Here is a 27911-nt window from a genome sequence, read left to right as displayed (position 1 = left end):
TGTTTTGGTGGTCGACATTGTTGAGAAGAGCGCGTGCTCTTTCACAGGATTACGTCATAATGTGAGCTTGCACTGGGCTTTTAAATCTCTGAGTTTTTTTTCCTCTCCCTCTCTCTCTCCTAACAGGAGGACTATCTATTTATCATGATAACCTCCTGAAATGCAGGCAAAATTTTATTTGGTGCATAACGTAAATACATAATATCCATTTAAATGTATGCAACTCATATTCTTTAGTTTATTACTGTTAGTATTATTATTTTTTGTGCATAATGTAAATATAGTACATAATATTCATACAAATGTATAATATTCATATTGACCCTTACACAGATCTACTGTACATGCACAGCATCATATGTAAAACTAAAATAATGAATAATGATGATAATAGTGCTGATAATAATATCGAGGAATTTAGAAAAATAACATAATATTTTAGAAATATTATAGAATAATATTCTAAAATATATATAAAACCAAACGGATATGCATGAGCTGTCTAGATAGATAGATAGATAGATAGATAGATAGATAGATAGATAGATAGATAGATAGATAGATAGATAGTACATGCATATGTTTGAATATTATTAGAATATATTATTTTACATGTTAAATATGTGTATATGTGTACCAAATTAATATTTGGTTTCCTAAATATTAATCTATAAAATATATTATTATATTACGTGTTGGATATATGCATAATCACACACACAAAATGTATTATTGTATAATATATTATATTGTAGAATATTGTTATATTCTTATATGCATGATTTTTTTGTTTTTGTTTTATGCATTCATATATATTCTTATTAATACTGTATATATTATATTATATTGTATTATATCTGTTGTGAGTAGTGTAGATAGATAGCAATATACTGTACTTTGTAGGGTTGTCTGTTTAGATTGTGGATCCCATTCTACCTGCAGAGGCGCTAAAGCGCTGCTGTTTCATCATCCTACCGCTAGAGGCGTTCAGCGCCGTAGCGCCGCTATTCATCATCCTACCGCTAGAGGCGCTGCAGCACAAGCGACGCGCGCCCCTCTCGCTGTCCTCACGGCATTCCACAACTGAGGGATGAGGGAGGGATGCTAAGGAAATGTTTTCCTAAAACGGGCTGCCGCTAACCCCAGCAAACAGCAGAATGTGACTGAAATACCGTCAACCAGGTAACGTTAGGGAGGCAGTGAGAAATAAAGCGCTGCTGAGTTTTAATGAAGCGTTGCTGTTCGGTTTGTGTTGTAATAGCAGCTGATGGCCCTCAAACAAACGAGCGCTAATAATTATAAGAAATAATTTGATCTATGAATCTGATGCTTCTGTCTTAATCTGAGGTTGTGATTATGTTTATGCTGCTTTCGATGTAAAATATGATGTCAATAATGTCGAATTATTTCTAATGTTTAGATCTCTTTCTACTTGGTTATAATGCTAGGTTAAAATATAATGCGATTTTAGTTCTCCTTATGTGTGGATTTAGATCAGTTATAGTTAATATTTTTACCTATATTCACACTTTTCTACTTAATTCATAATTAGATTGTTAATCTTTGTTAATAACAACCATAATAATAATAATTATTATTATTATGCAAATTATTATAATATTCTATGTATTTTATGCTCATGTAATTTACTAAAATGAAGTTTTTACATATAGCCCATATGTTTGTTTGTTTGTATGTATATTCAGTTAACACTTTAACTGCAGTTTAATTGTATTATCAGTTATCAGACACCTCAGATATATTTATATACTGCAGTTTCTGCTGGTCAATGCTTTTTCTGATTCTCAAATGTTGGTTAGTTGGCCTCGGGTTTGTTCACCCAAATGTGGAATTATTTACTCAATATCACTGCCGTTCTGTCCTGGAACTCAAAAAGAGATATTTTAAGTGTTCACTCTGCTCTTTTCCATGCAAGTATCTTTTTAAACTTAAAATTGTGGTCTATTCCTGACACAAATTGTATTGCTTTGGAAGTATATACAGTTGTGGCCAAAAGTATTAGTATTTTCAGCAGCTAAATGTGGTTTTAAGTCAGTTATTTCTATCTTTTGCTGTAGCGTGTCAGTAGGAATTATCAGTTTACATTTCCAAACATTAATTTTGCCATTAATTGTAATAATCCAGTGATATTTTTGTTTGCACAAGGAGTCTGTCAACACACAGAGATCTGATCTGAATGACATGAAGAAACAGAACAAACTGAGACCGACTCAATCCAGAAGAACTGTGGCAACGATGCATTTTCTTTGTTTAATCGTACTGAAATAAGCGTTTATTTGAGCCTCGACCTCAAGGATGTGATGCATTTGGTCTTCCGCATCGCAGAGCAGGACATAGACAACGAGCTGACGGACACGACAGAACAGGTCACTTATAACAAGACGCTTCAAGAGACCTACCTGCAAAATACTAGTGTTCGAATCATTTTGGCCACCACTGTAGCACACTTTTTGTTCTTTGCTCTGGTCACTTTGCTTTCATTTTGTGGAAAGGGACAATGTGAACATACTGGTAAACATCTCTGTTTGTGCTCCATGAAAGAAAGAACCTGGAAATGACATGAAAGTGAGTAAATGATGACTGAATTTATTTAATTTTCGTATAACTGAAGGCAGTTTCTGTGATTCCTGTAACTGATGATTGTTTTTCTCACAGGTGATGCCAGCAGACCGGTATAGACAGATATGAACGGTTACAGTGGATAAAATGGCACATTGTAGGATTGTAAACTGTTGAAATAGAAAGTAAACATCTGCTGCTAACTGCATCAGTATATAATAAAGACGGACTCCACTTTTGACCTTTAGACCACGTTACACCTGCCGTCAATATGTTAGGTTAAGAAATTCTGAAGTCACCGCAGTGAGTGTTTCCCTGGAAGACCAGGCTTTAGTATCGCTGGACTGTTGAAGAGGCTTTCATCGAGATGTTTACCGCTCTGAAGAAGCTGGTGGGCTCTGAAGCAGGGCAGCTCAGGGATAGAAATATTCCTGCAGGCCTGCAGTCCATGAACCAGAGTCTACAGAGGCGTTTCGCCAAGGGCGTACAATATAACAGTAAGAGCTTCGTGTTTAATCTAACTTTCTTTGAATAGAGCCACTCACAAATAGTTTTCAGTTGTGCTGAAAACATCCAATGTTTTCTTTTAGGCTTGTCGCGTGAGTTTTTCTTTGTCTAAAGTATTATACTGTTGAATAGCACTCGGGAACACTTGTTTCGCGAGGTTAAACTTTCTTGAAAAACAAATCGAAACAAAACTCATGAAATCTCTCAAGAACTTGTCTTGGTCATATTTCATTCACAAATCATTAAAAATTAGTACATAAAAGAAGGAAATATATATGTAACAAGTATATATACTAGTAGTTTTGTACAACTTTCAATTTATGCTGATTTCAGAAGAAAAAAAAAAGCATTATAGTATTGAATACCAATGACAATCACCATTGAGAATAGCAATGGAAATGTTATATATTTATTGCATTACAGTAATCTGAATTTGATTTAATCGTTACGAAAATAATGTAAATGCAAAGAACTAAAAATATAGGTTTATTTTGTCTCCTCATAAAACAATTATGAAATGCAAAGTTAAAAATTAATTCATTGGAAATTTGAGACATCATAACAATTGTGATACTCGGTGTCTTAAATGCACAACAAGACATACAGTAACTGAATGCTCCTTGCTTTGCCTGCAGCCGGTGTGATGGAGTTTTGTTGAAGTTGTGTTTTGACATGCGATGCTGCATCAGTGAGCCAGTCGGTGTTTCTTCATTGATCTGGCTTTGAATATTCGTCGTGCTGTTTCCGCGGCTCTGTGTTAATAAAAAATGCATGCATGATACATGATCACCCACCTACTGGCCTATTTTTCCAGTCGCTTCTCCTGGGTAGAGGTGCCTTTTTTTAGACACACAGATATCCCAAGATACCAAGCATTTCAGCTGTGAAAAGCACGTTTTGGTAGATATAGCTGATATACCTTTGTTTATGCATTGAAACTTGGGATTGTTTAATTTGGGGTTCCTTAGATCATATTAATGTTCTTGTGTCTGCTTGTCTCTCTCAGTGAAAATAGTCATCCGTGGGGACAGAAACACGGGTAAAAGTGCACTTTGGCATCGGCTTCAAGGGAAAACGTTTCTGGAAGAGTACATCCCCACGCAGGAGATCCAGGTCACAAGCATTCACTGGAGCTACAAAAGTGAGTATTGCTGAGTACTAGGGATGTGCGGGTCGAGTCGATTAGTCGACTAAACGGTACAGCTCCTGCTAGTCGACACTGAAAACAATGTATTGTTTTTCAAACTTTTGAAAAACAATACATAAGTTCTAAAAATATTTAAATATATATATATATTTTTTAAAAGCGTATCTGGGCGGAAACTACATTTTTACCTCAGACCTCGTCTGATGCGTTTTCTTCATGTCAGTTGCGGCGAGCTCAAAAGTGACCACGCAAAAGACCAGCAAGGTGTGGGATTCTTTTGAATTAACCTTAGAAGGAAACGGAAAAGGTTTGTGTAAACTGTGTAATGTCAGATTGGCTTACAATAACTTTACTGGAGCGATGCGTAATCATATTCAATACAGGCACGTATGTGTTAGCTTGGAGGCTAGCCAAAGCCAGCAAATGTCAATCATGTCATACACTACAACCTGCCGCTGCGGTCTGCGATCCCATCCGCGCCGTCTATTAAACGAAGACCCACTTCGGTGGTGGTGCGGGATTTCCAGGCTCTTTTCAAAACTGTCTGCTTGCTTGTAGTTATCTCTCTGCGTGCCAGTGACTTCAGTTCCTGCCGAGCGTTTTTCTTTTCAAGTGCAGAATCGCCTCTAGTCCCGTCTTTCACCAGACCACGTTCACATGTTAAATTCACTGAACAAATGAGCATGGTCTGAGCAAGTAAAACAAGGATTGTTTTGTTTTTAGACAATATAGCCAACATGAAGTAGGCCTACATTTTTAACAGCCGTTTTAATGCTATTCCTTCATAAACTTTCCTATTGTTTTTGACTTGTGTTTTAATATTTTGGCTAACGTTATATGAAGATGCATATGTGACCCTGGGACCACAAAACCAGTCTTAAGTGTCAATCTTTCAAAATTGAGATTTATACATCATCTGAAAGCTGAATAAATAAGCTTTCCATTGATGTATGGATTGTTAGGGCAATATTTGGCCGAGATACAACTATTTGAAAATCTGGAATCTGAGGGAGCAAAAAATCTAAATATTGAGAAAATCACCTTTAAAGTTGTCCTAATGAAGTTCTTAGCAATGCATATTACTAAACAAAAATAAAGTTTTGATATATTTACAGTAAGAAATTTAAGAAATATCTTCTTTACTCTTTACTTAATATCCTTTTGATTTTTGGCATAAAATAAAAATTGATCATTTAGACCCATACAGTGTATTTTTGGCTATTGCTACAGTGATCTAAAATAATTTATATAAATAGACTTCCCTATCAGAAAAGAGAAATACTAGGTCATATTTTGTGAAGTGTCAGAACCTGTTGACAATATTTCTGACTGTATTTTGTTCTTGTTTTGTGTTTTGCCCCGCAGCAACAGATGATGTAGTGAAAGTTGAAGTCTGGGATGTGGTAGATAAAGGTGAGTCTTTAGGAAGCACTCTGGTACTAGTGACACGGCACTTGCCCTAGTGCTAGTTAGTACAAGTTAGCCGGTGTGGCAATTCAATGTGTGTACCCCAAACTAAATTTTTATTTGCAGAGAAATAAGCACTTGAAAGATTTGCACTGAAAAATGCAGCCCTAATGAAATGGTAACTTCAGTATGTTTGCAGCTATCTGTTAAGGAAAAAGATGCAATGTATTTTACTTCTTTTCTTATGGTCTGCAAATATTCAAAGGGCAAAAGCTTCCTCCTCCAGAAGGTGTAGGTGAGAACTAATAATCTGTTAGTCAAAAATTAAACTGTTTGTGTGTGTGTGTGTGTGTGTGTGCACTGTGATCTTCACCTCTCTTCTTTTACTATAAAACCGTGCTCAAAATAGACCTTACCTTCAGTAGCTTGTGCTGTTATTAGACCCTAGTGTGGACTTACATTAAAATCAGATGACCACATTTTTCCCACAGTAGATTTATTTTAATAGGGGGCATGCGATATGCTTTGTTTATAATGGATCACATTTTGTATGCATTTTTGAAATTGTTTCCAGAATCCTCTTCTACAATGTAAACATTATTTCAAACAGCCCCCTTTTAAAAGTTGCATCAATTGAAAATTCAGTTGATTTTTCAGGTTGTGGTTTAAATTATGATCAACAATAATAATACTCTTAAGTCTACCTGCATTTTCTATTTACACTTTTTGTAAATTGGTAGTTGTTACCTGCAAACATTTACCATGGTAGCCATAGTTCTCATCCAAATACCATATTCAAGGTGTTGTTAAAAGTTTGTCTTTAGCCACCACTGTTATCCAAAAAAATTTAATTGTGAGAAAGATTGTATATATTACACTGAAGGAGAACCCATATGAGTTTTTGATGGTTTTATACAACATCTATAGTAACTATAGGAGTAAACTGTCGTTACCATGAAAATATTTGCACAGGGAGCTGCTGCTGTTGATTCAGCTTTGCTCTAATTACTTTCTATCTGCGTTTGCCTTTTCTCATTTATACACAACATGTAAATATTGAAATAAGATATTGAATACTATATTAACATGTGTTTACGTCATACTGAATAATGTGGTTTCTGGGAACAAGATGTGAGATGTGTTTCTACAAAAAAAAAAAAATCTAAATTAATGCATAGCTCTGCAAGTTTATGTATACCTTAGTTTGTTCTCCTTAAAATATCATATTTGAGACAAACTCATAGAGCATGACAAGGTCATGGGTTCGATTCCCTGGGTATGCATGAACTGGTTAAATGTGTACCATAAATGCAATTTATATTATAATAGTATTAGTACCAATAAGAGTAATATATTACTTATGGATTGCTGTGACTGTCAAGTTGTTTAAAATAGTCAGGGTTCCAGTAAACGTGTAAAGATTCAGGGCAACTTTCGTTAGAGGACAGCAAAATTATAGTTTGGCTGCTTTGGTGGATACTGGATGGGTAAGCATATGAATATTACTCTTCTCGCATCTCAGACTCACAGTTACCTAATTGTAATATCCATGTTTCTCCAACTACTGCAGGGAAAGGGAAAAAACGTGGAGAGAATCTGAAATTGGAAAATGAACCTCAGGAGGTATTTGTTAAACATGAAATATTCAGTATATTTAGTTACACTACTGTTGAAAAGTCTGGAGTTGGTAAGATTTTGAAGTCTCTTATGTTGAACAAGGCTGCATTTAATCAAAAATTTTATCTTTTTTACTGTTTTAAAGTTTTTACTGTTACTTTTGAACAATTTAATTCTTTAAATTAAAAACTTACCAACAACAAACTTATGGACGGTAGTGTAAATCTGCTGGACAATTGCCATGTGATTAATACTCAAAAATGCATTATGTAGTACATTTGATTTGTTAAAAATCATTTGACGTCTCAAATGTCTCATTATGTAGTCTGTAAGTTGATTTTAATGTTCATTCAGCTGGAAACAATTAGTAATCTTGGAGTTGTTTTGCTCTCTGTGCAGTCGGAAACCGAGATGGCTCTCGATGCAGAGTTCCTGGATGTTTATAAGAACTGTAATGGCGTGATCATGATGTTCGACATCACCAAACAGTGGTAAGGAATCTGCCTTTCTTTCTGAATTTCCCCACATTCACTCTCTCCAAACCCCTCATTCATTCTCCGTCTCCCTCTCCTGTTCCTCCATCACTCGTTTCCCACCCCGTCGTTGCTCTTTTTGTTCTGTGGCCAGGATCAGGTGCCAGAACTGGGCGTTGCGTTACATTGGGTCATTGAGCGTCTCATTCTCAGAGTCGAGGAACAAAGAAAGCAAAGAAACCAATACCTGCAGCCCAGTCTCTCTTAAAGGTTCTGACTCAGTTTATCTCTGCTCATTGGATCTGCCTTGCATTCTGCTAATGGGTCTTTCCTTTTTGACCCAAGCACAGCATCACAGGTGCCACTTGTTTGCAAACCTGGGCTCTGCTTTATTGATAGGGCTGTGTTTTTGCCTTAACAATTGCTTTTGTGCTCCTGGGAGCCTTGTTGTCACCTGTGTGTACATTTTAGGTGTTTAATCAGTGCCACATTCTTCGTACATTGCTTAGCAAGAATGATCTAACATATGAGATAAGTGATGATTTCTATCTTTCACCCAAAAAGTAAAATTCTGCCATCATTTACTCACCTGAAGTTCCTTCTGTTTAACAAAAAAGAAGATATATTGAAGAATGTTTGTAGACAAACTGTTGACAGTAGCCATTGACTTCCATAGTATTTTTTGCATAATATGGAAGTTAGTGGCTATAATGTCAACTGTTTGGTTACCGACATTCTTCAAAGTATCTTCTGTTGTGCTCAACAGAAGAAAGAAACATACAGTAAATCATGACTTTTCATGTTTCTTGTCTCTTTAACTTGGTTCCTCAAATACATACATACACATTATATATCATATACATTTTTATCATATTTATACTTTAGCATTACATATTATTTTATTTATATTATTTTTATATAGCAATTTTTGTTATTTGATTTTTTTTTTTTTTTTTATCTTTATTAATTTATTTTATTATATATTAGATTTTTATTCTATTTATATATTATTGTTTAATATATAATAATCACAAAGATTAGGCTACTTTTTTCTTTTAAAAATGTTGGATGCAGAAAAACCGCCATAAAGTCTCGATACATGTTTTTTAAAAGTTGAACTTACATTAATTTTACATGGCTTTCTAAACATGCGGCTCTCTTGTGCGAGATGCGAGTGCAACGGTGATAGATGTCCCTCTAGAAAATGCGATAAATATGCATTCTGTGTGAATGGCTTGGTTCCAGTCTTGAGGTAAACAACAACATCTCCACATTGATGTTTCTGCAATATGTTTAATGAGCAGCACCGCATCCAGTGGGTTAAACTGGATAGGCTAAAAAAGGCAACGACACCTACATCATGGCATCTTGTGCACCACTGATAAGGCTGACTGACGCACACCTAAAATTCGAATGCAATGTTTTTGCATTCGAATGTGGATTTTTATTTTAAATTCGACGAATATTCTAAATTCAAATAGTTTTTTGACACTATTTTTACCACGTTTACGCTGCATCTCCTGCGCTGTAGAAATTGCCACTTGGCCACAGTTGTGTACAGTATATGAGGTTCCAACAAATTTATGAGTTGAAGTATTCCCTCATATCTAAAGAGACACAACTTTATGTCTCTTAGTTATATGCCAGCCAATGCTGAATGTTGTTGGTTTTTTTGCCTGTTCAACAAGGTGCTCTCATAAGATATAATTTCCACTTTTTGTGTTAAATTAGCCTACTTAATAGCAGATTTTAGTGTACAGATGTGAAAACCGAATTAATATTTGAAGAATGGGACAATCTAGGATTGTGTCAAATCATCAATAAAATTCAGCTACCTCAGTGATTCATGTACGAACAATGGGGCTCAGCTCACTAAATGAATGTTGGCTGTAATCTTGGTCTACCCTTTGCATTCTTGATTTTTCTGGTCAGAATCGTTTACCACATGAAGGTAGAATTACTTTGATTATTTTTCAGCTTGGTTGAAAAATACAGCTGGCAATAATTTTTACAGCTGGCTATCAGGCCAGTGTAGACGAGCAAACAAGACAATGCATTTACTGCTTTGCTTTTTAATGCTGCTTGCTGGCATTTATGCTGTGTGCCTTGCCAACCTATATGTGGGTGGTATGAAGTCTAGGAGTGCTGACCAATAATGCAAATAAGATGATTTGATGAATCAGTTTAAAAATATCCCAAACTGCACTAAATGTTAAAACTCACATTTTTATATATTGATATGTTTTTGGTTTATATACGTGTAATCTAAGAGAAATGTCTATAATGTATAAAATTGTGCACTACACAAGGAAATCACGTCAAAGTATGTTTCATATTAATTACAGACTCTTGTTTTTGCTGTAGGACGTTCAACTACATTCTTAGGGAGTTGCCAAAAGTGCCGACACACATCCCAGTGTGTGTCCTGGGTAACCAGCGGGACATGGGCGAGCACAGGGTCATCTTACCCGACGACATCAGAGACTTCATCACCAGTCTGAACAGGTGGGCAGTTCAAGATGAACACTCAAAACAAGGGACTTACGGACCATCTTAGTCCAACTCCATGCTTGAAGTTGGGCCCTGTAAAATATTTTACATTTTTTACTAGATTTTGTTTTATTTTTTCTCCAAATTCCATTTTTCCAATTTTGTGGATTCTGTTTTAAAGGCTAAATTAAATGCTAGTAATCAAAAGGCATGTCTAATTAATTAAAATCCTGAAATGTGTGCAGTTTAACAACATTTTATTAAAAGTTTAACAAAATTTTTATTTTAGGGCCCTATGGATCCATTTTGGGGGGGTTTCCACAAATTCTGTGTTTTCTATTTAACAATTTTTTTGTTTTAATTATTTAATTAAATTTTAAAAATCAAAAAGCATTTCTAACAAATTTAAATCATAAAACTTTAACAATTTATTAAAATTTTTACAATTAGTTTAACAAAAGGGCTCTATAAATGCTTTTCCCCCAGAAATTCTATGTTGTCTGTTATCAAGTGTTAAGTATATTATTACAATCAGCGGTAATTAAAGACCTTTACGTTTCAAACAGGTAGTCTCGCCTCAAACTCATGCCATTGATTGAGCCGGTTTATATGTCAGATGGCTAAAAAAGTATCATTTTGCCTGTGTTAACGTTTTCCAGTAAGCCAGTCTACAAATGGGAAATAATTTTAACAAATTAAAATTGCACAGTTACCTTAAAGGTTTCTCCTCCTTGATTATCTGACCTTGAAAATGAAGTCTTTTGCCCATGTGAAACAATTTAGCAATTTATTCTAATGAATCACGCAATGGAAATAACATGCATTTTATGAAATAATGCGAAGATCTGTCTTTCATGAATAACCTACACAGAAAAACTGTTACTGATAACCTTTTTTTCATTTTAAAGTTAAAATGGCTCCGGATATACAATGCAAAGCTCTTATGAATAATGTATGTCTATCACGTATCAGCCAACTTTTCTCTAATCCCATAATCCTTTTTCATTTTAGACCGCCGGGCTCCTCCTACATCCACTATGCCGAGTCCTCCATGAAAAACGGCTTTGGTCTCAAATACCTCCATCGCTTCTTCAACATCCCATTCCTGCAGCTGCAGGTCAGAGGAAACTCTCAAAGTCAGAGATGAACACTTGCTCTAGGTCAATGTTGGTCTAGTTTTAGCATAATTTCAAGTTCAATCCTTACATGAGGATTTAATTTCGTTCAGACTTATAGTTTTTGGGTCATGGCAGGGGCTCTTTATGCTTCTCCTGGAGATCTGCTGCCTTGCTCTAATACACTTACTGTAGTTTTCAGGGCTGCGTTCACATACTACCATATATATTTTTTTCAAAGCAGTATGCAGAAATAGAATGAGTGTTACCCAAATTATAGAGCATTGAAAATAGCATTCTAAAGATGCCTGGACATTGCTCTATTGTAAAAAAAAATAGATGTATCCATGCACGTTTTGGGGCTATTTCTTTTTTTTTTTTGCGCACTAGTGCTGAAATGTTTCTGTCTGTGTCAGGAAGTGAAAATGAGAGAAATATGAAATTTCCCGATGCATTATAATTTTGTTAATTCTGAGCAAAATCTCTTGAATTCACATAATGTCATAACTACGATTTCTGAAATCACTGTAGCTCCCATGGTCATTGAAAACCTAGAAATATGAGACCATTTTAAATTGTGATTCAGGGAAGATTCCATCAAAAATTCAGTTTTTTATTTTTTAATGAAAATAATATATATTCATTTAGCTAGAAATTGATATTAGTCAAGATTTAAAAAGTTAAATCTCTTCTTGACACATTTATTTTTAATAAATTTTAAGGATTTTAATTAAACCGGGGATATTTTAGTATTATTTTAATATTTTTATAGTATTTATATTTTCAGTTTCCATTTTAATTGAAGAATTTTATCTTAACGTTTTAATATTTTTGTCATGTACTTTTCACATTTTTATTAGTATTAGGTTTTTTTTTATTTCTATTTAGCTTTTATTTTTAAATTTTAATTTTTGTCTTAGTACTTCAACTTCAGCTTATTTTATTTCAGTTAGTTGCCTATGTTTTTCATCTGATATTTATATCTTATTATATTTCAGCTTTATTTCAGTTACTGAGAGTGATTTTTTTTATAACAATAACAGCTCCCTTATTAATCACAAAAGTTATGGAAATGAACTGGTCAAATGTTGCGGGAAGCCTACAGCAAGGCCTTCTCGAGAGCACTCAGTTGACAGCTGTGGACCACCAGGAGCACATTTGAGCACCCCTGCTTTAGCAGTAGAGTTAAAGTACTTCCTTTATTTGTATTCTCGTTATGCATCTCTTGAGACTGACTGAATGGCATTAATTAATAAGGTAGGTTGAAATTAGCCCGGGGATCAATGGCAACTGCTGTGTCTTATGTGTCAGCGTCTCAGGCTCTTCCTGAGGTTACTCTGCAGTCAGTAGGTTGGAAGACTGGTTTCAGTTTAATGTATTTTATTGATCCTATTTGAGAAATTAACTTCTCTAGGCTAGTTCAATTAACCAGTCGTACAAGATCATAAATACAGATGCAACCTCTGTAGCTCATAAAAGTATCAGATACCATATCAGGATGCTGCCATGGGGTTCTGGTTGTGCTTTGGTTATTTAACAAGTCTGTTTATGACACTTTTGTCTGTAGGACACTGTTAGATCTTCTCCTCTTCTACAGGAGTGTTTACAGCTTGACAAGATGTTCAGACTTGCTGCAATAAACGTGATGCAAATCCCGCTGCTCAGAATCAGTCCGTCGAGCACAGCATGTCAAACTCATGAAAATTTCAGTGCTGTGCCGAGATCTGTTTTCCTCTCCTTGCTATCTTTTTCAGTCAAAGTTTAAAGGCCACTTCTGACTTCCATGACTTTGAACAAACATCTAAACCCAACAACGTGAGTTTTGAGCTGTGTAGAGTAGTGCTTGTTGTTTGTCGGTTCTCCGATCACAAATGCAGACATGGTAATGTTTACTCGGCGCGATGCAACGCAGCACGTAAAAAGACAGTATAAGTCATTATAATCAGTAATTATGTCCCCACTGGATGCAACAAATGCCTCGTTTATAATGGGTTTAATTGTTTTAGTCTCGTCGCGCCGGGACACGGCATCACAATACGGTGAGGGGCGTAACATTTCTGTCTCACGCTTGAGGTATTCGGCCAATCACAACGCACTGGATAGCTGGCCAATCAGAGCACGCCTCGCTTCTCAGAACGATTAGCTTTGTAAAAATTGACGCGTTTCAGAAAGGCAGAGAATAGAGGAGCAACAATAATGTACAGTATGTGGAAAATAATGTGTTTTCTAACCTTAAACCGCATAAATACATTGCATTACACCAAATACACAAAATAATGTTCTTTTTAGCAACGTCATATGACCTCTTTAAGAATTAAAATATTGAGTATTAAATAAAGAATATGAGTATTAAGTAAAAATAAAATTTTTACAGTACATAAAAAAATACAAAATTTCATTTTTTTCCTTTACTTTTTTCAAACCTATAATCAGCAAGCTTTTATTTTGGCGGGTTGCCGTCGAGTAAGTATATGCGCTGCCTGTTTCAGCTCTGCCGAGTAAAGTGCTTAAGCGAATGAATTGTCACAGTTTTTGTACGCGGCAGTGCATAGCATAGATTAATGCATTCGGTTTGAATGGAAATCATGTACAGTATTACAGTTAATCGATCTAAAACAGTGGTTGTGCATTAACAGCTGTCGCAAATGAGCGGTCTGAACTTATTTACCCAGAGTATTTTTATTTTGGTCATGCATACGCACCTGTGAGGTCAGTGTTGACGTCCAGTGAGTTTACAGTATGTTTGATGTGGTTTGTTTGTGTTTGCAGAGGGAGACTCTATTACGGCAACTGGAGACAAATCAGCTTGACATCGATGCCACGCTAGAAGAACTCAGTGTTCAGCAGGAGACCGAGGACCAGAACTATGACATGTGAGTGTAAACCTCATCACATATATATATATATATATATATATATATATATATATATATATATATATAAATAACAGTCATGGCCAAAAATATGGGCACCCTTGTTAAATATGATAAAACAAGGCTGTGAAAATTAATCTGCATTGTTAATTATTAAATTAATTCAGAAAAATCTAACCTTTCAATGGATAATAATAATTTTTCTCTTATACACATTGGCCACAATTAACGGCACCCTTTTATTCAATACTTTTTGAAACCTCCGTTTGCCAGTTTAACAGCTCTAAATGTTCTCCTATAATGCCTGATGAGGTTAGAGAACACCTGACAAGAGATCAGAGACCATTCCTTCATCCAGAATCACTCCAGATCCTTCAGGTTCCCAGCTCCATGATGGTGCTTCTTCTCTTCAGTTCACCTCACTCATTTTCTACAGGGTTCAGGTCAGAGGACTGGAATGGCCAGCAGAAGCTTGGTTTTGTGCTCAGTGACCTATTTTTGTGTTGTTTTTGAGGTTTGTGTTTGGATTATTGTACGGTTGGTAGATCCAAACATGGCCCATTATAAGATTTCTAACATATATTTCATATTATTGTGGTGGTGTTATTATTATTAAAAAATATTAATTAATTATTAGGGGTGTAAATCGGATGGTTCGTCACGATACAATATCGATTCTCATGCCCAGCGATTCGATATTTGCAGATACCTCAAAAAATTCTGCGATACGATTATGATTCGATTCAATACAGGAGTATATCGATCGATATTTCTATATTATGATATTATATACATATTTTAAACCACCATCTACATTTTTTTTATTGATTCACAAATGCAACCAAAATATATAACATGAACATTTATCTGAAATTTTCACATCCTATACCTCAATTGGGACATTCACAACAACAAAAAATAGGCCTATACACTTTTTTATTTATATATATATATATATATATATATAAGAAAATAAACAACTGGAAAAACAATTCTGGCAGCTATGGGCTCAGTGCTAAAAACATTTCTACAGATAACCAAATTACAAGCAATAGCAGAAAATAAATACAATAGAACAAAGACACAAGTTCAATAAACAGTGCTTTTCAGGTTTTTCAGCTCAGTCTAAAATTTATTTTCAAGTACGCAATCAAATGTAAAAAAACTGCATAGTCTTCACTGTATAAATTAAGATGAATCATTTTTGATGTTACAAAGGTTATTTAGTCAGGAGCAGTAAGCACTTGTATTTTTCTTTGACAGCATTAGATTTATTATTAGTTTGCTTTCACTTTTACCTCTTAAGACCCGAGAAAAACGTTTTAGGAAAAAAATGGTTTTTTTCACGTCTTTAAATTGTTTAGAGCATTTAGAATAGTGTAATAAGTTATGCTTTGTCCTCGGTAGAGGACATCGAGACTCGATTTCTTTAAAAAAATTAAAAGACATGAATAAACATGCATAGGCAAAACAAACGATTTTTTTAAATCGCCTATACATTTTTAGTTTAAGATTTTTTTTTTTTTTACCACACTTTGTATAAAGATCATTCTCAGCTATGTTGTAACAGAATGATTCGATATACTTTTTTTTTTCTTTCTGCAAAATGTGTGTAAAATGGCCACAAAGGGGTTTTCTCATTATATACAATGTATCTATAAACTAAATCTAATTTGCATATTAATGTGTTTTTGGGGCAACATGTAATGAAAAAAGAAGTGTAATAATGGGAGTAATAATTGACAAGATTTTCATAATAATATATAATATTTCATAGAATACTGAAATATAATTTCTTTCCCTATTCATTTATGTCTCCCAAAATGCGTAATAAACATGCTTTAAGTCCCGGTGTCCTCATATGCTTCGTAACAGAAAGTCATATTTTGATTTGAAACCCCATAACATTTTCCTGAGATGTTGATTTATGACACACAATTAAAAAATTTGACAGATTTAAATAATTACAAAATATTATCATATTTCCATAAATTAATTTCAGACATTTGTGAAGACCAAGGCGAGGGAGAGGTCACGGTGGAACATCCAATCATTTGGTATTTCTGAAAAGCCCTGAATGTGCTCTGTACAGGACATCCAGACTTAAAACTCTGGCATGTATCGTCTCAGAGAAATTCACTAAAATATAATGTCCTCATATGAGGCCGCAGGGTCTTAAGAGGTTAAGAAGAAAGCAGCACGGATTTAATTTACTGATACACACAACTGTTTACGTTAACACATATGCCTAACCGACTGTGTTTGCTAGGATGTTTTGCCAAAATGCGCATTTTGGTGTAATTTTGTCTGTATTTATTCATCTATGCACAAAAAGTGGAAGAGAGCTAAATTCAGTATTCGTGCGGTGTAGACACGGCTGTCTGTGTGCGTGCGTGCTTCAGATGTGTGCGCAGAAAACTTCTCACACAGCGCTATACTGTTTCCGCAAACAATCCCGAGCGTCTTTTATGCTCACCTTGTGCCATATGCCTATTAATTATACATAAATATTGAAATAATAACAATATCAGGGGGTACTTCACGTAGATATTTTGTGTAAGGGATTTGGCCACCCATTAAGCCAAGAATGTCATCACTGCTGTTTTTCCAGATTTCTTGAGATGACGGAGGCACGCAAAGCTTACGGCTCTCCGGCACCCTCTAATGGCCAGAGCCCGTCGTCAGGCTCCCAGTCCCCTGTGGTGCTGCCCGGTGCCGCCTCCCCCAGTAACTCCAGCCCCAGCACCCCACAGGCCCCTGTCCCACTCCAGACCCAATCCGCCCCTCCACCGCCGCCATCTATACCACACCCTCCCGACCAGACCACAACCGCCCATGTACCCCAGACACCATCTCAAACCCTGGAGCCTTCGCCCGTGGCACCGGTACCCGCACCTCCTCCTGCCCAGAAACGAGGCTTCATGTCACGCCTGTTCGGATCGTCCGCTGCAGAGACGTCACCAGACAAACCAGGTCAGTACAGAACAGTTATTATAGTATCATTGATATAATAGTTTTTAGGGTTTCTGCAGGTCTTAATTCGCCCCTCAACAAATCAAGATCTTAAATTGGAGCAGAAAATCTTAAATTCAGAAATTCAAATGGCATTAAATGTTTGTTTTCCAGTACAAATACCTAAACATCCTTAAATCATTATTCATTTACTTGAGATGAAAATTGAAGATATAACATCTTGTTTTCTGTGAAATTGAATAGAATTAAGTAGTTTGTGCTTGAAACCTAATTGTTCGTTTTAATCATAAATGTATTTCTCAGAAAACAAGATTTATCTCCTGTCAAGTAAATATATCTTGATTTTTTGTAAAATGAATTGAATGAAGGTTGTGTTTTCCAACTTTGAAGTCTTGCCAATTCAAGACATTTACATTTAGAGCAGGGTTTTTCCTGCATTTAAATTTTTTTGACGGCCACCAAAGTGAATTTTTGATCAGTTAATGTAATTTACGAGTGATGTAAATGACCGCTGCATGTGTGATAGCACGCATGTTAACTGAAGGAGAGAAAGAGCAGAGAGCGTCCACGTCCGATTAATGTCCGATTCGCAACCTAACGACTCCTTTGAAACGATTCATTTCATTGAATGGTTAAAACAACTGATCTGCTCAACACTGAACTCATGATACCTCAATGTCTGAATCAGTGTATAAATCATTTACTCAGAAATTAGATCGTAAGTATGCTTACCCCATTTAGCAAGAGTGGTTAGTAAGATTTAACCTTAATAATCTACAGTATTTTCATGTTATTTATATGACAGTTTGTAGTAAGTTACCTAAAATAATAAAATTAATTAAAAAAAAAAAAATCCGTTTAGACTGGAGTGAGGTGAAACCAGAACCAAGCACAAAGCAAGTTTTGTTAACTAGCTAATTTTATTCAATTGTAAAAGAATTTAACTATTAGTTAAATAAATTTTTAGTTGCATTTATAATGCTACTTTTTAAATGATACTTTGGTAATGGTGACATTTACAAATAGTTGTAAGTAGTGCTGCCAAACGATTAATCGCGATTAATCGCATCCAAAATAAAAGTTTTTGTTTATATAATATGTGTGTATACTGTGTATATTTATTATGTATGTATATATAAATACACACACATGCATGTATATATTTCAGAAAAATATGTTATGTTTATATATTAAATATATTTATTTATAATATAAATATAGACATGTAAATATTTTCAATATATATACTGTATGCATGTGTATTTATATATACATAATAAATATGCACAGAACACACGCATATATTATGCAAACAAAAACTTTTATTTTGTATGTGATTAATCATTTGACAGCACTAGTTGTAAGCACTTTGTATAATTATCTGTCCTGGTAGTGATTGTTTTTTTTATTTCATGAATAAAAAGGAAAAAAAGTGAAAAACACAAACTGTTTCCTTGCATTTATTTTAAATTAAATGTCAGTTTTGGGCTTGCAGATCACATGGGTAGGGTACTTTTTACTGTGTGTGTGTGGATGACCCACCACCAACCATTTTTGACCCAGGAAAAATCCTTTTAGAGACCATATTGGCATATCATGTTTCATTCAATTTATTCCTTAAATTTCTTTACTTAGTCTTAAAATTACCTCCTAAAACCTCCAGAAACCCTTTTGATATTTACTGTTTTCATTTTCATTTTACTTAAAATATGAGTAATTGTTTTGTGTGTGTTCATCATTTTTATTCATGTTTTTATGAAGTTGTTGCTATTTAATTTCAGTTTTAGTTATTTTAGCACTTCAGATTTATTTAGGTTTGTTTAATTTATTTCAAATAATGAAAAGTTGCAGTTGCATGTACTGTACATAATATCATAGTACTGTAGAATTACGATGGAATATAGAACTATTTGATTTACGGCACCTTAATAAATCGAATAAAAACATGAAAAGGCAAAAACACACCTAAATCTATAATTTAAGAAATTAATTGATGAAAAATGCTACTAGAATTGCCTGACAGACTGTTACAGTGTCTTTTGTAAGTGGTAGAGAGCTTTTACTCTGTGTTTAAATCCTGTAGTAGGATAGTCATTATCAAAAAGCCACATTTGTGGCGGAGTGGCGCAGCAACAATTTCCCCTCCGCGCTCTGAGCGATCTTAGAGCGAGTGAAAACCACGACGCTCCCGACTTTTAAAAAATCCGCTCCACCCTCCATTCAAAATCACACCGCTCCGCTCACATACTCTGATTGTGAGTAACTGTTGCTGTCATAACAGATCTATTTCAGAACCAGCCGCTATCAAAATAATCTGGCTGCGGGCGCGGGCCAGATAGGTCCATTGCTCTATTACATACAATATGTACCTTGAAGTGAGGCAAACTCTGCTGTAGGCCTTAACAACATTTAAGTTACACATTTGCCCTAGTGTGTGTGTGGCTTTGCTAATGTGACTTAATGAACTGTAGTAAAGAGGGGCTGTCGTCCAGGGACTACATTCATTGCCTTATATACTGAATAGCAATGAGATATTATCAGGCAACACTGGAGCCGCCGCTGTACAGTCATTACAGAGACCGGTGGACTGACAAACACACGCAGCTCTGCACCATTGCATCTGCTTCTGCATTGCAGATCCTGGGGGAGGGGGCCGATCAGAAGGACGCTAATGCACTTCCTGTCAACACAATGAAACTGAACGTGTCAAATGGCTATCATCATGTTGCAATATGTTTTATATTAAAAAAATCATATGCAAATATTTAGCTTTCTTAATTTAGTTTTTTGTTTGATTTCATTAAAAATTCCCTTTTGTTCTGGGGAATGCTGGATCCAATTTGCCACAAGTCTAAACTGGCATTAAAGATGCCACAATATCATAAATTATCATTCATTCAGCATCACACATGGTCTAGGTTTTAGATATATTTATATAATAATATATTCATACTACGTTTCATATATCATCGTAGACCCATTGCCACCAACAGAGCTACTATCAGTTTAGGCTTACAATGCTTTTGGGAAACGCAGCCCTGGACATTTAAATTTAAATTTTTGAGTTTGTAGTATTATTAAAAAATAATTACTTGTACTGAGTGTTGTATTGCTTATTTTATTTAATCCAAATAATCAGGCTGATTACTGCATTTATTACTGTATTACATTAATGGAATAAGATTTTTAATAAGAATTTGTTGAGGAAATGAGCCTGATTGTCATAAAATTAATGTGGCAATACCGGAATATCTTAATGTTTTTTTGAAAAATTTGTTTGCTCATTTTTTAATTAATTAATTTATTTATTTTTATGCCTGAGGTATATTGCCAGATTTAGCTAATTATGTTCTGTTTTCATTAACCTTTTTTAGAATAATTATAATAATTAATAATAAAAATATAATATAATTTTATAACAGGACCATTCTGTAATTCCGTAATGGACGAGTATAAATACCTGATCTTTGTAGTTGTGTATTCTTGCATTTTATATTAATGCAATTTTAAAAATGTTGTTTCATAAAATATTTTTCTTTTGATGCTTGAGGTGTAATGACAGACTAACCTAATGTTACATTTATATGAACAATTTTTTTAAATAATAATAATAAATGTAGAATTTAATAATGAGAAAAATCTATAACGGTCAAATATGTTTTAGTTGTAAATATGGTATAAATATCTGATCTTTGCAGGTGCATAACAATTTGTACATCTCGCCATTGCAATTAATATAATTTCAGTAAACATGCATTTTGTTAAAACGTGTAAATGTGCAATTGTTGAACTATTGCCATGATGAATTTCATGCATTCATTTTAAACCCTTTTCTGGTCTTTTATCTTCATCAGAATCTACAGGCTCTGAAGACCCGAAGCCCTCTGGAAAGGTGCAGAGTGTGGATGAATTTGTGCCAGAGGTGGGCCTGGACCGGACCTTTCTGGAAGATGGTGGAACAGCAGTTAAATCAAAGAACAAACCTCCAGCATCAGCTCCCATCCTGGACAGTGATAGGTGAGCTGTGATAACTTGCAGTTTGTTTCTAAAAGCAAAAATCATCTCTCTAGCTTGTCTGAGTATTACTGTAGTAATTTCAGCAGACTGGACAGGATTACAGATGGGATTTTTCATTTGCTCAGATCAACTTGATTTTTCTGTCTCAGAATGAGTTTTGGGGGTTTTTAGAGATGAAGAAAGAAGAGAATTTTGAGGAACAGTGAAAAAGCATGGAAACATTTTTATTTTACACTAAGGACTGATGCATTGATCACAGCAAAAGAGCAGGGGCATTTATTGAGAAAGTAAATGAGTTTGAATTTGATCTCATGTTTCTGTCTTTTCCTCAGTGATGGAGAGGGTCGGGGAAATCCTCTGGTCTCCGGCTTCCAGGATGATTTAGATCCGGATGACAGAGCGCTCTCCCAGCCTGCCGTTAAAGCGGCGGTCCCGAGCATGAGCGTCACCCTCACGAGTGATGAAGAGGAGGAAGATTCATCTATGCCCTCTGCTGCCAGGCACAAAGGCATTGGTTCAGGCCCAAAGTCAAAGGGGTACGAAGCCGCATGCAGATGTGTGAAATGCATCGTACTTTTAATAGAAAGGCTTCAGTGAGATGCAGACGTGTTGAGACCTGACCACAATTTCCTGAAGATTTGTTGTACGTTTTTAATTAATTTCGCTCACTGTTGATGAGCTTCCGAAATAGAAATAATTCCATCAGCAGAGAGACTTGTCTAATTTACTTTAATTAAATCACTCTTAATGAAGGCACAGCCAATTTTAATTTCTTGATATTATTTTTTCAATTAATGCTACCTTGGCACAAGTGATTTCCATAGATAGATAGATAGATAGATAGATAGATAGGGAGATATAGAGAGAGATGGATAGATTGTAGGGGTGGCACGGTACACAGGGGTCAAGGTTCGATACGATTTCGATACAACAGGAAAAAAAAATCCACTATCTTTTCATTTGTTTTGAACAGACAGTAGTGCAAATTACAATTTTTTTCCACCTAAATGTGAAAATGCTAAATATTATTACATGTTATATAAAATCTGTTTTGTTTTCATTGCGAGTGTACACAAATAAAAGCAGACCTTTATACAGTGATTATTAATAAGACTAAGTGTTTAAAGTTGATTCTGCTGGTATAAAGAACTGTTGAAGTGATCGCGCCAGAGCGCACGCGCACACTCACAAAAAAAAAACACACATCAGTTCCAGCATTGCTAACTTGACAGCGCAGTTGGTACTTTATCAAAATAAAATACAGTGAGCCAAACATCAGCGCACCCGCCTCTGTGTCACCGCTGGAATGCGACTGAAGTACAAAGGCTTTAATTTACATAATAAATAATAGTTTAACATTCAGATACGTTACATCGCAAATATGGAAATATTATGGAATATTTGGATTTGTGCCGAATGAGAGAGGTAGGATAAACGAGCACAAAGCTCCATTTTGCAAACAGTTGAGTGCGCAAGCCTTTAAAGTATACTCCTTTGTAGTCTATATGAGAGACGTGTTCAAAATCAGCATATTGTCACTGTCTAGGGGGCTTTGTTTTCAAGTGCGCAACTCATGGCATTCGCTGTTCTTTTGCTGGCGGTTATCAAACAGCGTTGCATTACTGCGGGCGCCCCCTTCTGGATTAAGGGTGAATTGCCTGTATTCGTCATAAGGCCTGCACCGAACCGAGATGTCCGTATCGTGACAGTTCGGTACGAATACATGTACCATGCCACCCCTAATAGATAGGTAGATACTAGATGGATGGATGGATGATTGGGGGATAGACGGATGGCTGGACGGATGGATAGACAGATGGATAGATCTCAGATTTAATGAATGATTATTTGGAGTCAAGATGTTGTTTCCTCATATTTTCTTTCAATTCTAGATCTACAGTGAATTCTGTCAAACAGCTGCAAACCAAGTCTAAACCAGCTGAGAGACCCCAAAGCCTGAAAACCACAGCAGGACCTGGAGTGCAGCGACAAGGTCTGAAGACAGGAGGCGCTGTTGAGGCCAACTCGGATTCAGACCAAGGGGCTCCAGTCGCTCAGCAGATGCTTTCATTTTTCATGGACGACCCTGATTTTGAGAACGAAGAGTTTGATGGACCCAAGATCAAGAAGGTAGAAAACCATTTCTTGGCTCTTGATTATTGTTGCTTATGACTAACTAGTCAACTCATGAAATCTTAAAGTGAAGCAGTCAGTCAAGTTTACATTATTTAGTAAATTGATTTCCACTTTAATTAAAAAATACATAGCAAACATGATTAATGTAACCGTTTTAAAGAGAGAGAAAAAAAGATCTTGCACGTACCGCCGCGTGTGACGTCACGGCGTTGGTTCGCTCCACTGGCCAGTAAAGTAATATAAGCATTTCTTTACTTTTTGAATACACAAATATGTTATTTTAACACACAAATGTTTTGGTTTTCACCATAATTTGGATGAATATTAAACATATACAATATCAATATCACCTCATCACGAAGTTTTGATCATTGTATCCCAAACTTTGTTTTCATAATGCGAGGTGCAGCGTGATGTAAACAAACAATGCTTCATACAGTATTATTCATGCAGCGTCATATGTCAGACCTTTCAGACATGTTTGCATTACACTGGCTCGTTCACCAGTTGTGGTATGTAACATGTTTTATGTTAATCTGCGAATTTACCTGCTTTTAAGAGAATGCAGTTCTGAATGATCAGGCTAGTGCTGCTTTATCATTCTCACGTGTTTTAAGCCTCGTCAGGTTAAACATTAAAACGTTTTAGCCATTCAAAAGCGTGTCCGTACGAAAGAGATTTCAATGCGGTACTCGCTGACCGATTGTTTCTCTGCGCACATTCACACACACACACATGCAAAAAGCGCTCGGCTCGGACTTGCACGTGAGTACCAAATTGAGTCCTCTTTCTAGTCTGCTTCAGCAAATGCACAGAATATTATGTTCATAGCTGTTTTGATGAGTATCCATGTAAACGCGATTTGTTTCTGACCCGCTCTTCACCCCAAACCAGAGCAGGTTCACGACTTCTTCCTCTCGTAACGGCAGTACTGCTCGGTCCCCACGCTGTATCGGCTCAAATGCATTAGCAATTGCACTTATTTTGGGCTCAACAGTTCTTTCAAGTTCATCTTCCTCCATTTCAACAAGCGTGTGTACATAATGTAAAGATATACTTATATATTACTTTAATGGCCAACGGTGTGACGTCACACGCGGTGGTATTGCAAGATGCCGGCGTCCATGCTCCAAAAGCTATAACAAAACATCTTTTTTTTCTTTAAAACGGTTACATTAATCGTGTTTGTCATATATTTTTTAATTAAAGTGGATATTACTTTACTAAATAATGTAAACTTGACTGACTGCTTCACTTCCACTTTAAGCCACAGCCTGCTATTCCACAATTAGTCTTATTTTAGTATATTTTTGTTAATGTTGAATGTTTTTTTTTTCACATTTTCTGTTTTTTTATTTTTTCCTAAAAAAGTTTTTGTTTTTGTTTTGTTTTTTACTTGAGAAATGAGGAATGTTGCTTTGGCAAATAGCTGACATAAAGTTTTTGTTATTTTTTTATTTGTGTTTTTCTATTGTTTTACTTCAAGTAATGAAAATGTTTTATGCTTTATGTTCTCAAAGAAATATAAACCATATAAACCAAAAGCCCATGAAAGACAATTAAGATATTAAATAAGTACTTTGCCACCAAATAATTCCCGCTCAGCCTCAAATTTTATGCTTCATCTGTTTTGCACAGGGCACTTTTTCTGCACGAGATGACTTATCTGACCGGACGGATGATGGGTTTGTGTCAGCTGGACTCCCAGAGCCCCCCAAACCTGCTGCCCCCTCATTTAAGACCCTCAACAGTGACATTGACCTGTTCGGCCTGGGATTTGATGAGACAACACCTAAGAGTAAAGACAGCAGTGAAGATCAGGAAGGTATGTTTAGTAAATAATGCGCTGTGTGTGTGAGTGTGAGTGTGTGTGAGAGGGAGACACATGCAAGCTTCATCACTGTGTCTGCCACACGACTCTGTTCCACTCTCAGGCTTGAAATGATGGTAAAACTAAGGACATTAACTGTTTTTACTTTAATTTTGAAAGCTGAAGCTCGCTATTATAGAAAGGGGCATTACTTTTCCGACACGGCTTGTGGTGTTCGGCCAATCACAATGCACTGGGTCAGTTGGCCAATCAGAGCACGCTGCACTTGTTGGAAGGAGGGTCTTTGTAGAAAACAAAGCGTTTGAGAGAGGCGGGGCATAGAGGACTTACAATAGTGTACTGAAATAATATTTTCTTGTAAAAATGTACTCCAGTAATCCAATAACAGCATAACTTCCAAGTGTGTGTATTATCTTGCAGATAATGAAAGTAGACACTCCACAAAGGACAAGAAAAAGAAGAAAAAGAAAAGCAAAGAGGTAAGATATTAAAAACCTGACAATATTACTGATTGATTGTGACTGATATATCAGCCAAGGCAAATAAACTTACTATTTTTGAGTTTTGCAGCAGCGGCCATGTACATCACTTCCAAAATCGACCAGCAAGCTTGTCAAAGAATAGCGTCCAGTTTTTTTTTATATATATATTTTTGGCACATTTTGCCAAATCTTGTTTAATTGTATAGTGCTTTATACAATACAACTTGTTTCAAAGCTATTAAAATTATTGAACTCAACTAATGTCAAATATAGCTAAATCTGTACAATTATATAAAGTATTCATTTAATGGCACTCATTTTGTTTGCATCTTATTTGTTATGATTAAATATTATTATACATAATTAAGAGCATTACACTGGACACCAGTCAAGCCTTCTCAATATCGGCATCAGCAATCAAAAAGCATCTACTGGTTGATAATTTACTCTTATTAAAACTTTTTCTTACCATCAGATTTTGTTGCTTGTGCACAAACTGTCTTTATATATAGTGAAATAAAAAGAGAAAAATCTTGTTTTTTTTCTAGGAGGACGAGAAAAGCAGCAAGAAACGACACAAACACAAGAAAAAGGAAAAAGATGAGGCGGGAACTGGAGACGAGAAAGAAAAGAAGAAGAAGAAATCTGCAAGGACCAAGAAAGCAGGAGCTGTGGATGATCTTGAGGCCTTCCTGGCGGGTGCAGAAGGGCTAGGAAACAGTGAGGGCGGAGACTATGAAGAACTCTAACCAATCAGGGTTTGACATCGCCAGGTCATTTTCCAATCCATTCCACCTGTTTTTCAGTGCCTAACCTTTCACAGCGTTTTTGTTCTTCCAGCATTGCAGCTTTATAAAATGGTACATGGCACCATTGTTTTCCAGTATTTTCAAATTATCCAGAGTTTATTCCGTTATTAATTGATTAGAATTAAGTTGTTCCACTCAAGACTTGAGGTAATTTTAGCTTTATTGGTTTTGTTTTGTGTGTCTTTGTCAATGGGCCTCGTTCATGAAACATTCGTAAATATACGAGTAAATTCTGAGTAGTTTACGCGCAAGACATTCCCGAAAACTCTCCTCTGGATTCACAAACGTAAACTTCCAATTTTAAACGTGTATGTTTAACATGTCGCTCCTGCACGCTCATTCACAATTAGCATATTCTGGTATATTTTCTTAAGTTTGGCTCCAGTATATAGCATAAATGTAAAAAAGACTAATAGGCCATATGCCTAACAATAAATAGTCAATTAACGTGTCCATCAAAGTGTTTTTAGCCACCTGAATGCTTTGGTGGCACAGCGTTTTTCCATCTGAGACGCTTTGGTTGCTATGATTAGGAATTTCCATGGCAGTAACTTATTACTAGTATCTCATTTTGAAGAATATTACTGAATATAAAAATGCAGTAACCAGCAATAGAGTGGGGGAACTATGACGTCACTTTGTAGGCGGATCGGCTGTTAGCATGAAACCGGTTCCCTCGACAAAATGCCAATAGGATTTTTCCATAGGCATTTGGATTATCGTAAAAACTAAGCTCTGTGTTCAATCATAGTTCATAAATCTTACACGTTTTGTCCATCAAGATAATTTTCACAAAATAATATAACTTTGACGAATTTTGAAGTCTAAATAAAAGCAAACTACTGTCGCTCGCCTTCAACGTCACCACCACCTCGCTCCCGACGACTTTTCCAAACTTATTTTTAACGTGTTCGGTGTAAAGGATTTACACTGTATATGAATTTTAATCCATGCTACATGAACCGTTTCATATAAACTAGAGCCTAGCTACAACTGAAATGAGACAGTAGTAATAAACATTTTCACCTGTTTGAAAATGATTTTGCACTAAATATCTCCATCTCTTAAGACTGGGATTCAGTCTGGGAGCATGCTAAAGAATTTCAGTGTGCAACAAAACATGCTATTCAGTTTAAAATAATATGCTGAGTACAAATCACCCCTTGTATCAGAAATAAAATGGACCCAAAATTTTCATCGGATATATATAGACACCCTATTTGGACTGTTTCTTTCACTTTGCATGATTGCCTACATTGTTCTGGAAAACTGTTGTCATCATGACTCAAAACAAGAAGCCTATTGCTGCTAATGTCAATGTAATCTTCCCCTGTAACTTATCGATTTCTTTGATTTTATCTTAATAAGAACTAAACTGACAGCTGTGCATTTAAAGTCTGGCTAAGCCTTTTGTTTTGTTTTTGTTTTGTTTTTGTTTTCTGTTTGTTCTGTTG

General features: G+C 35.6%; 1 protein-coding gene across 3 annotated transcripts; it reads left to right on the top strand.

Moving 5' to 3' along the window:
- Nucleotides 1-1051: 1051 nt before the first annotated feature.
- Nucleotides 1052-27911, top strand: rabl6a (RAB, member RAS oncogene family-like 6a). Of its 3 annotated transcripts, XM_079417551.1 has the most exons (18): nucleotides 1052-1182; nucleotides 2167-2586; nucleotides 2677-3077; nucleotides 4094-4228; nucleotides 5600-5647; nucleotides 5907-5936; nucleotides 7212-7264; nucleotides 7658-7749; nucleotides 10096-10236; nucleotides 11233-11338; nucleotides 14106-14209; nucleotides 16821-17182; nucleotides 21037-21199; nucleotides 21532-21735; nucleotides 23092-23329; nucleotides 24974-25160; nucleotides 25587-25645; nucleotides 26197-27911. In XM_079417551.1, the coding sequence occupies exons 3-18, from the start codon at nucleotides 2948-2950 to the stop codon at nucleotides 26395-26397; spliced, it is 2253 nt and encodes a 750-aa protein (XP_079273677.1). In that variant the 5' UTR covers nucleotides 1052-1182; nucleotides 2167-2586; nucleotides 2677-2947; the 3' UTR covers nucleotides 26398-27911. The 3 variants fall into 3 exon arrangements, with proteins under 3 accessions (XP_079273677.1, XP_079273678.1, XP_079273679.1); XM_079417552.1 differs by lacking the exon at nucleotides 5907-5936; XM_079417553.1 differs by lacking the exons at nucleotides 2167-2586; nucleotides 5907-5936 and having other exon boundaries at nucleotides 1064-1182.

This window comes from Barbus barbus, assembly GCF_936440315.1.
Source record: "Barbus barbus genome assembly, chromosome: 5".
Lineage (NCBI taxonomy): Eukaryota > Metazoa > Chordata > Actinopteri > Cypriniformes > Cyprinidae > Barbus > Barbus barbus.
The sequence above is the reverse complement of the archived record's forward strand: the minus strand, read 5'-3'. Positions and strand labels throughout refer to the sequence as shown.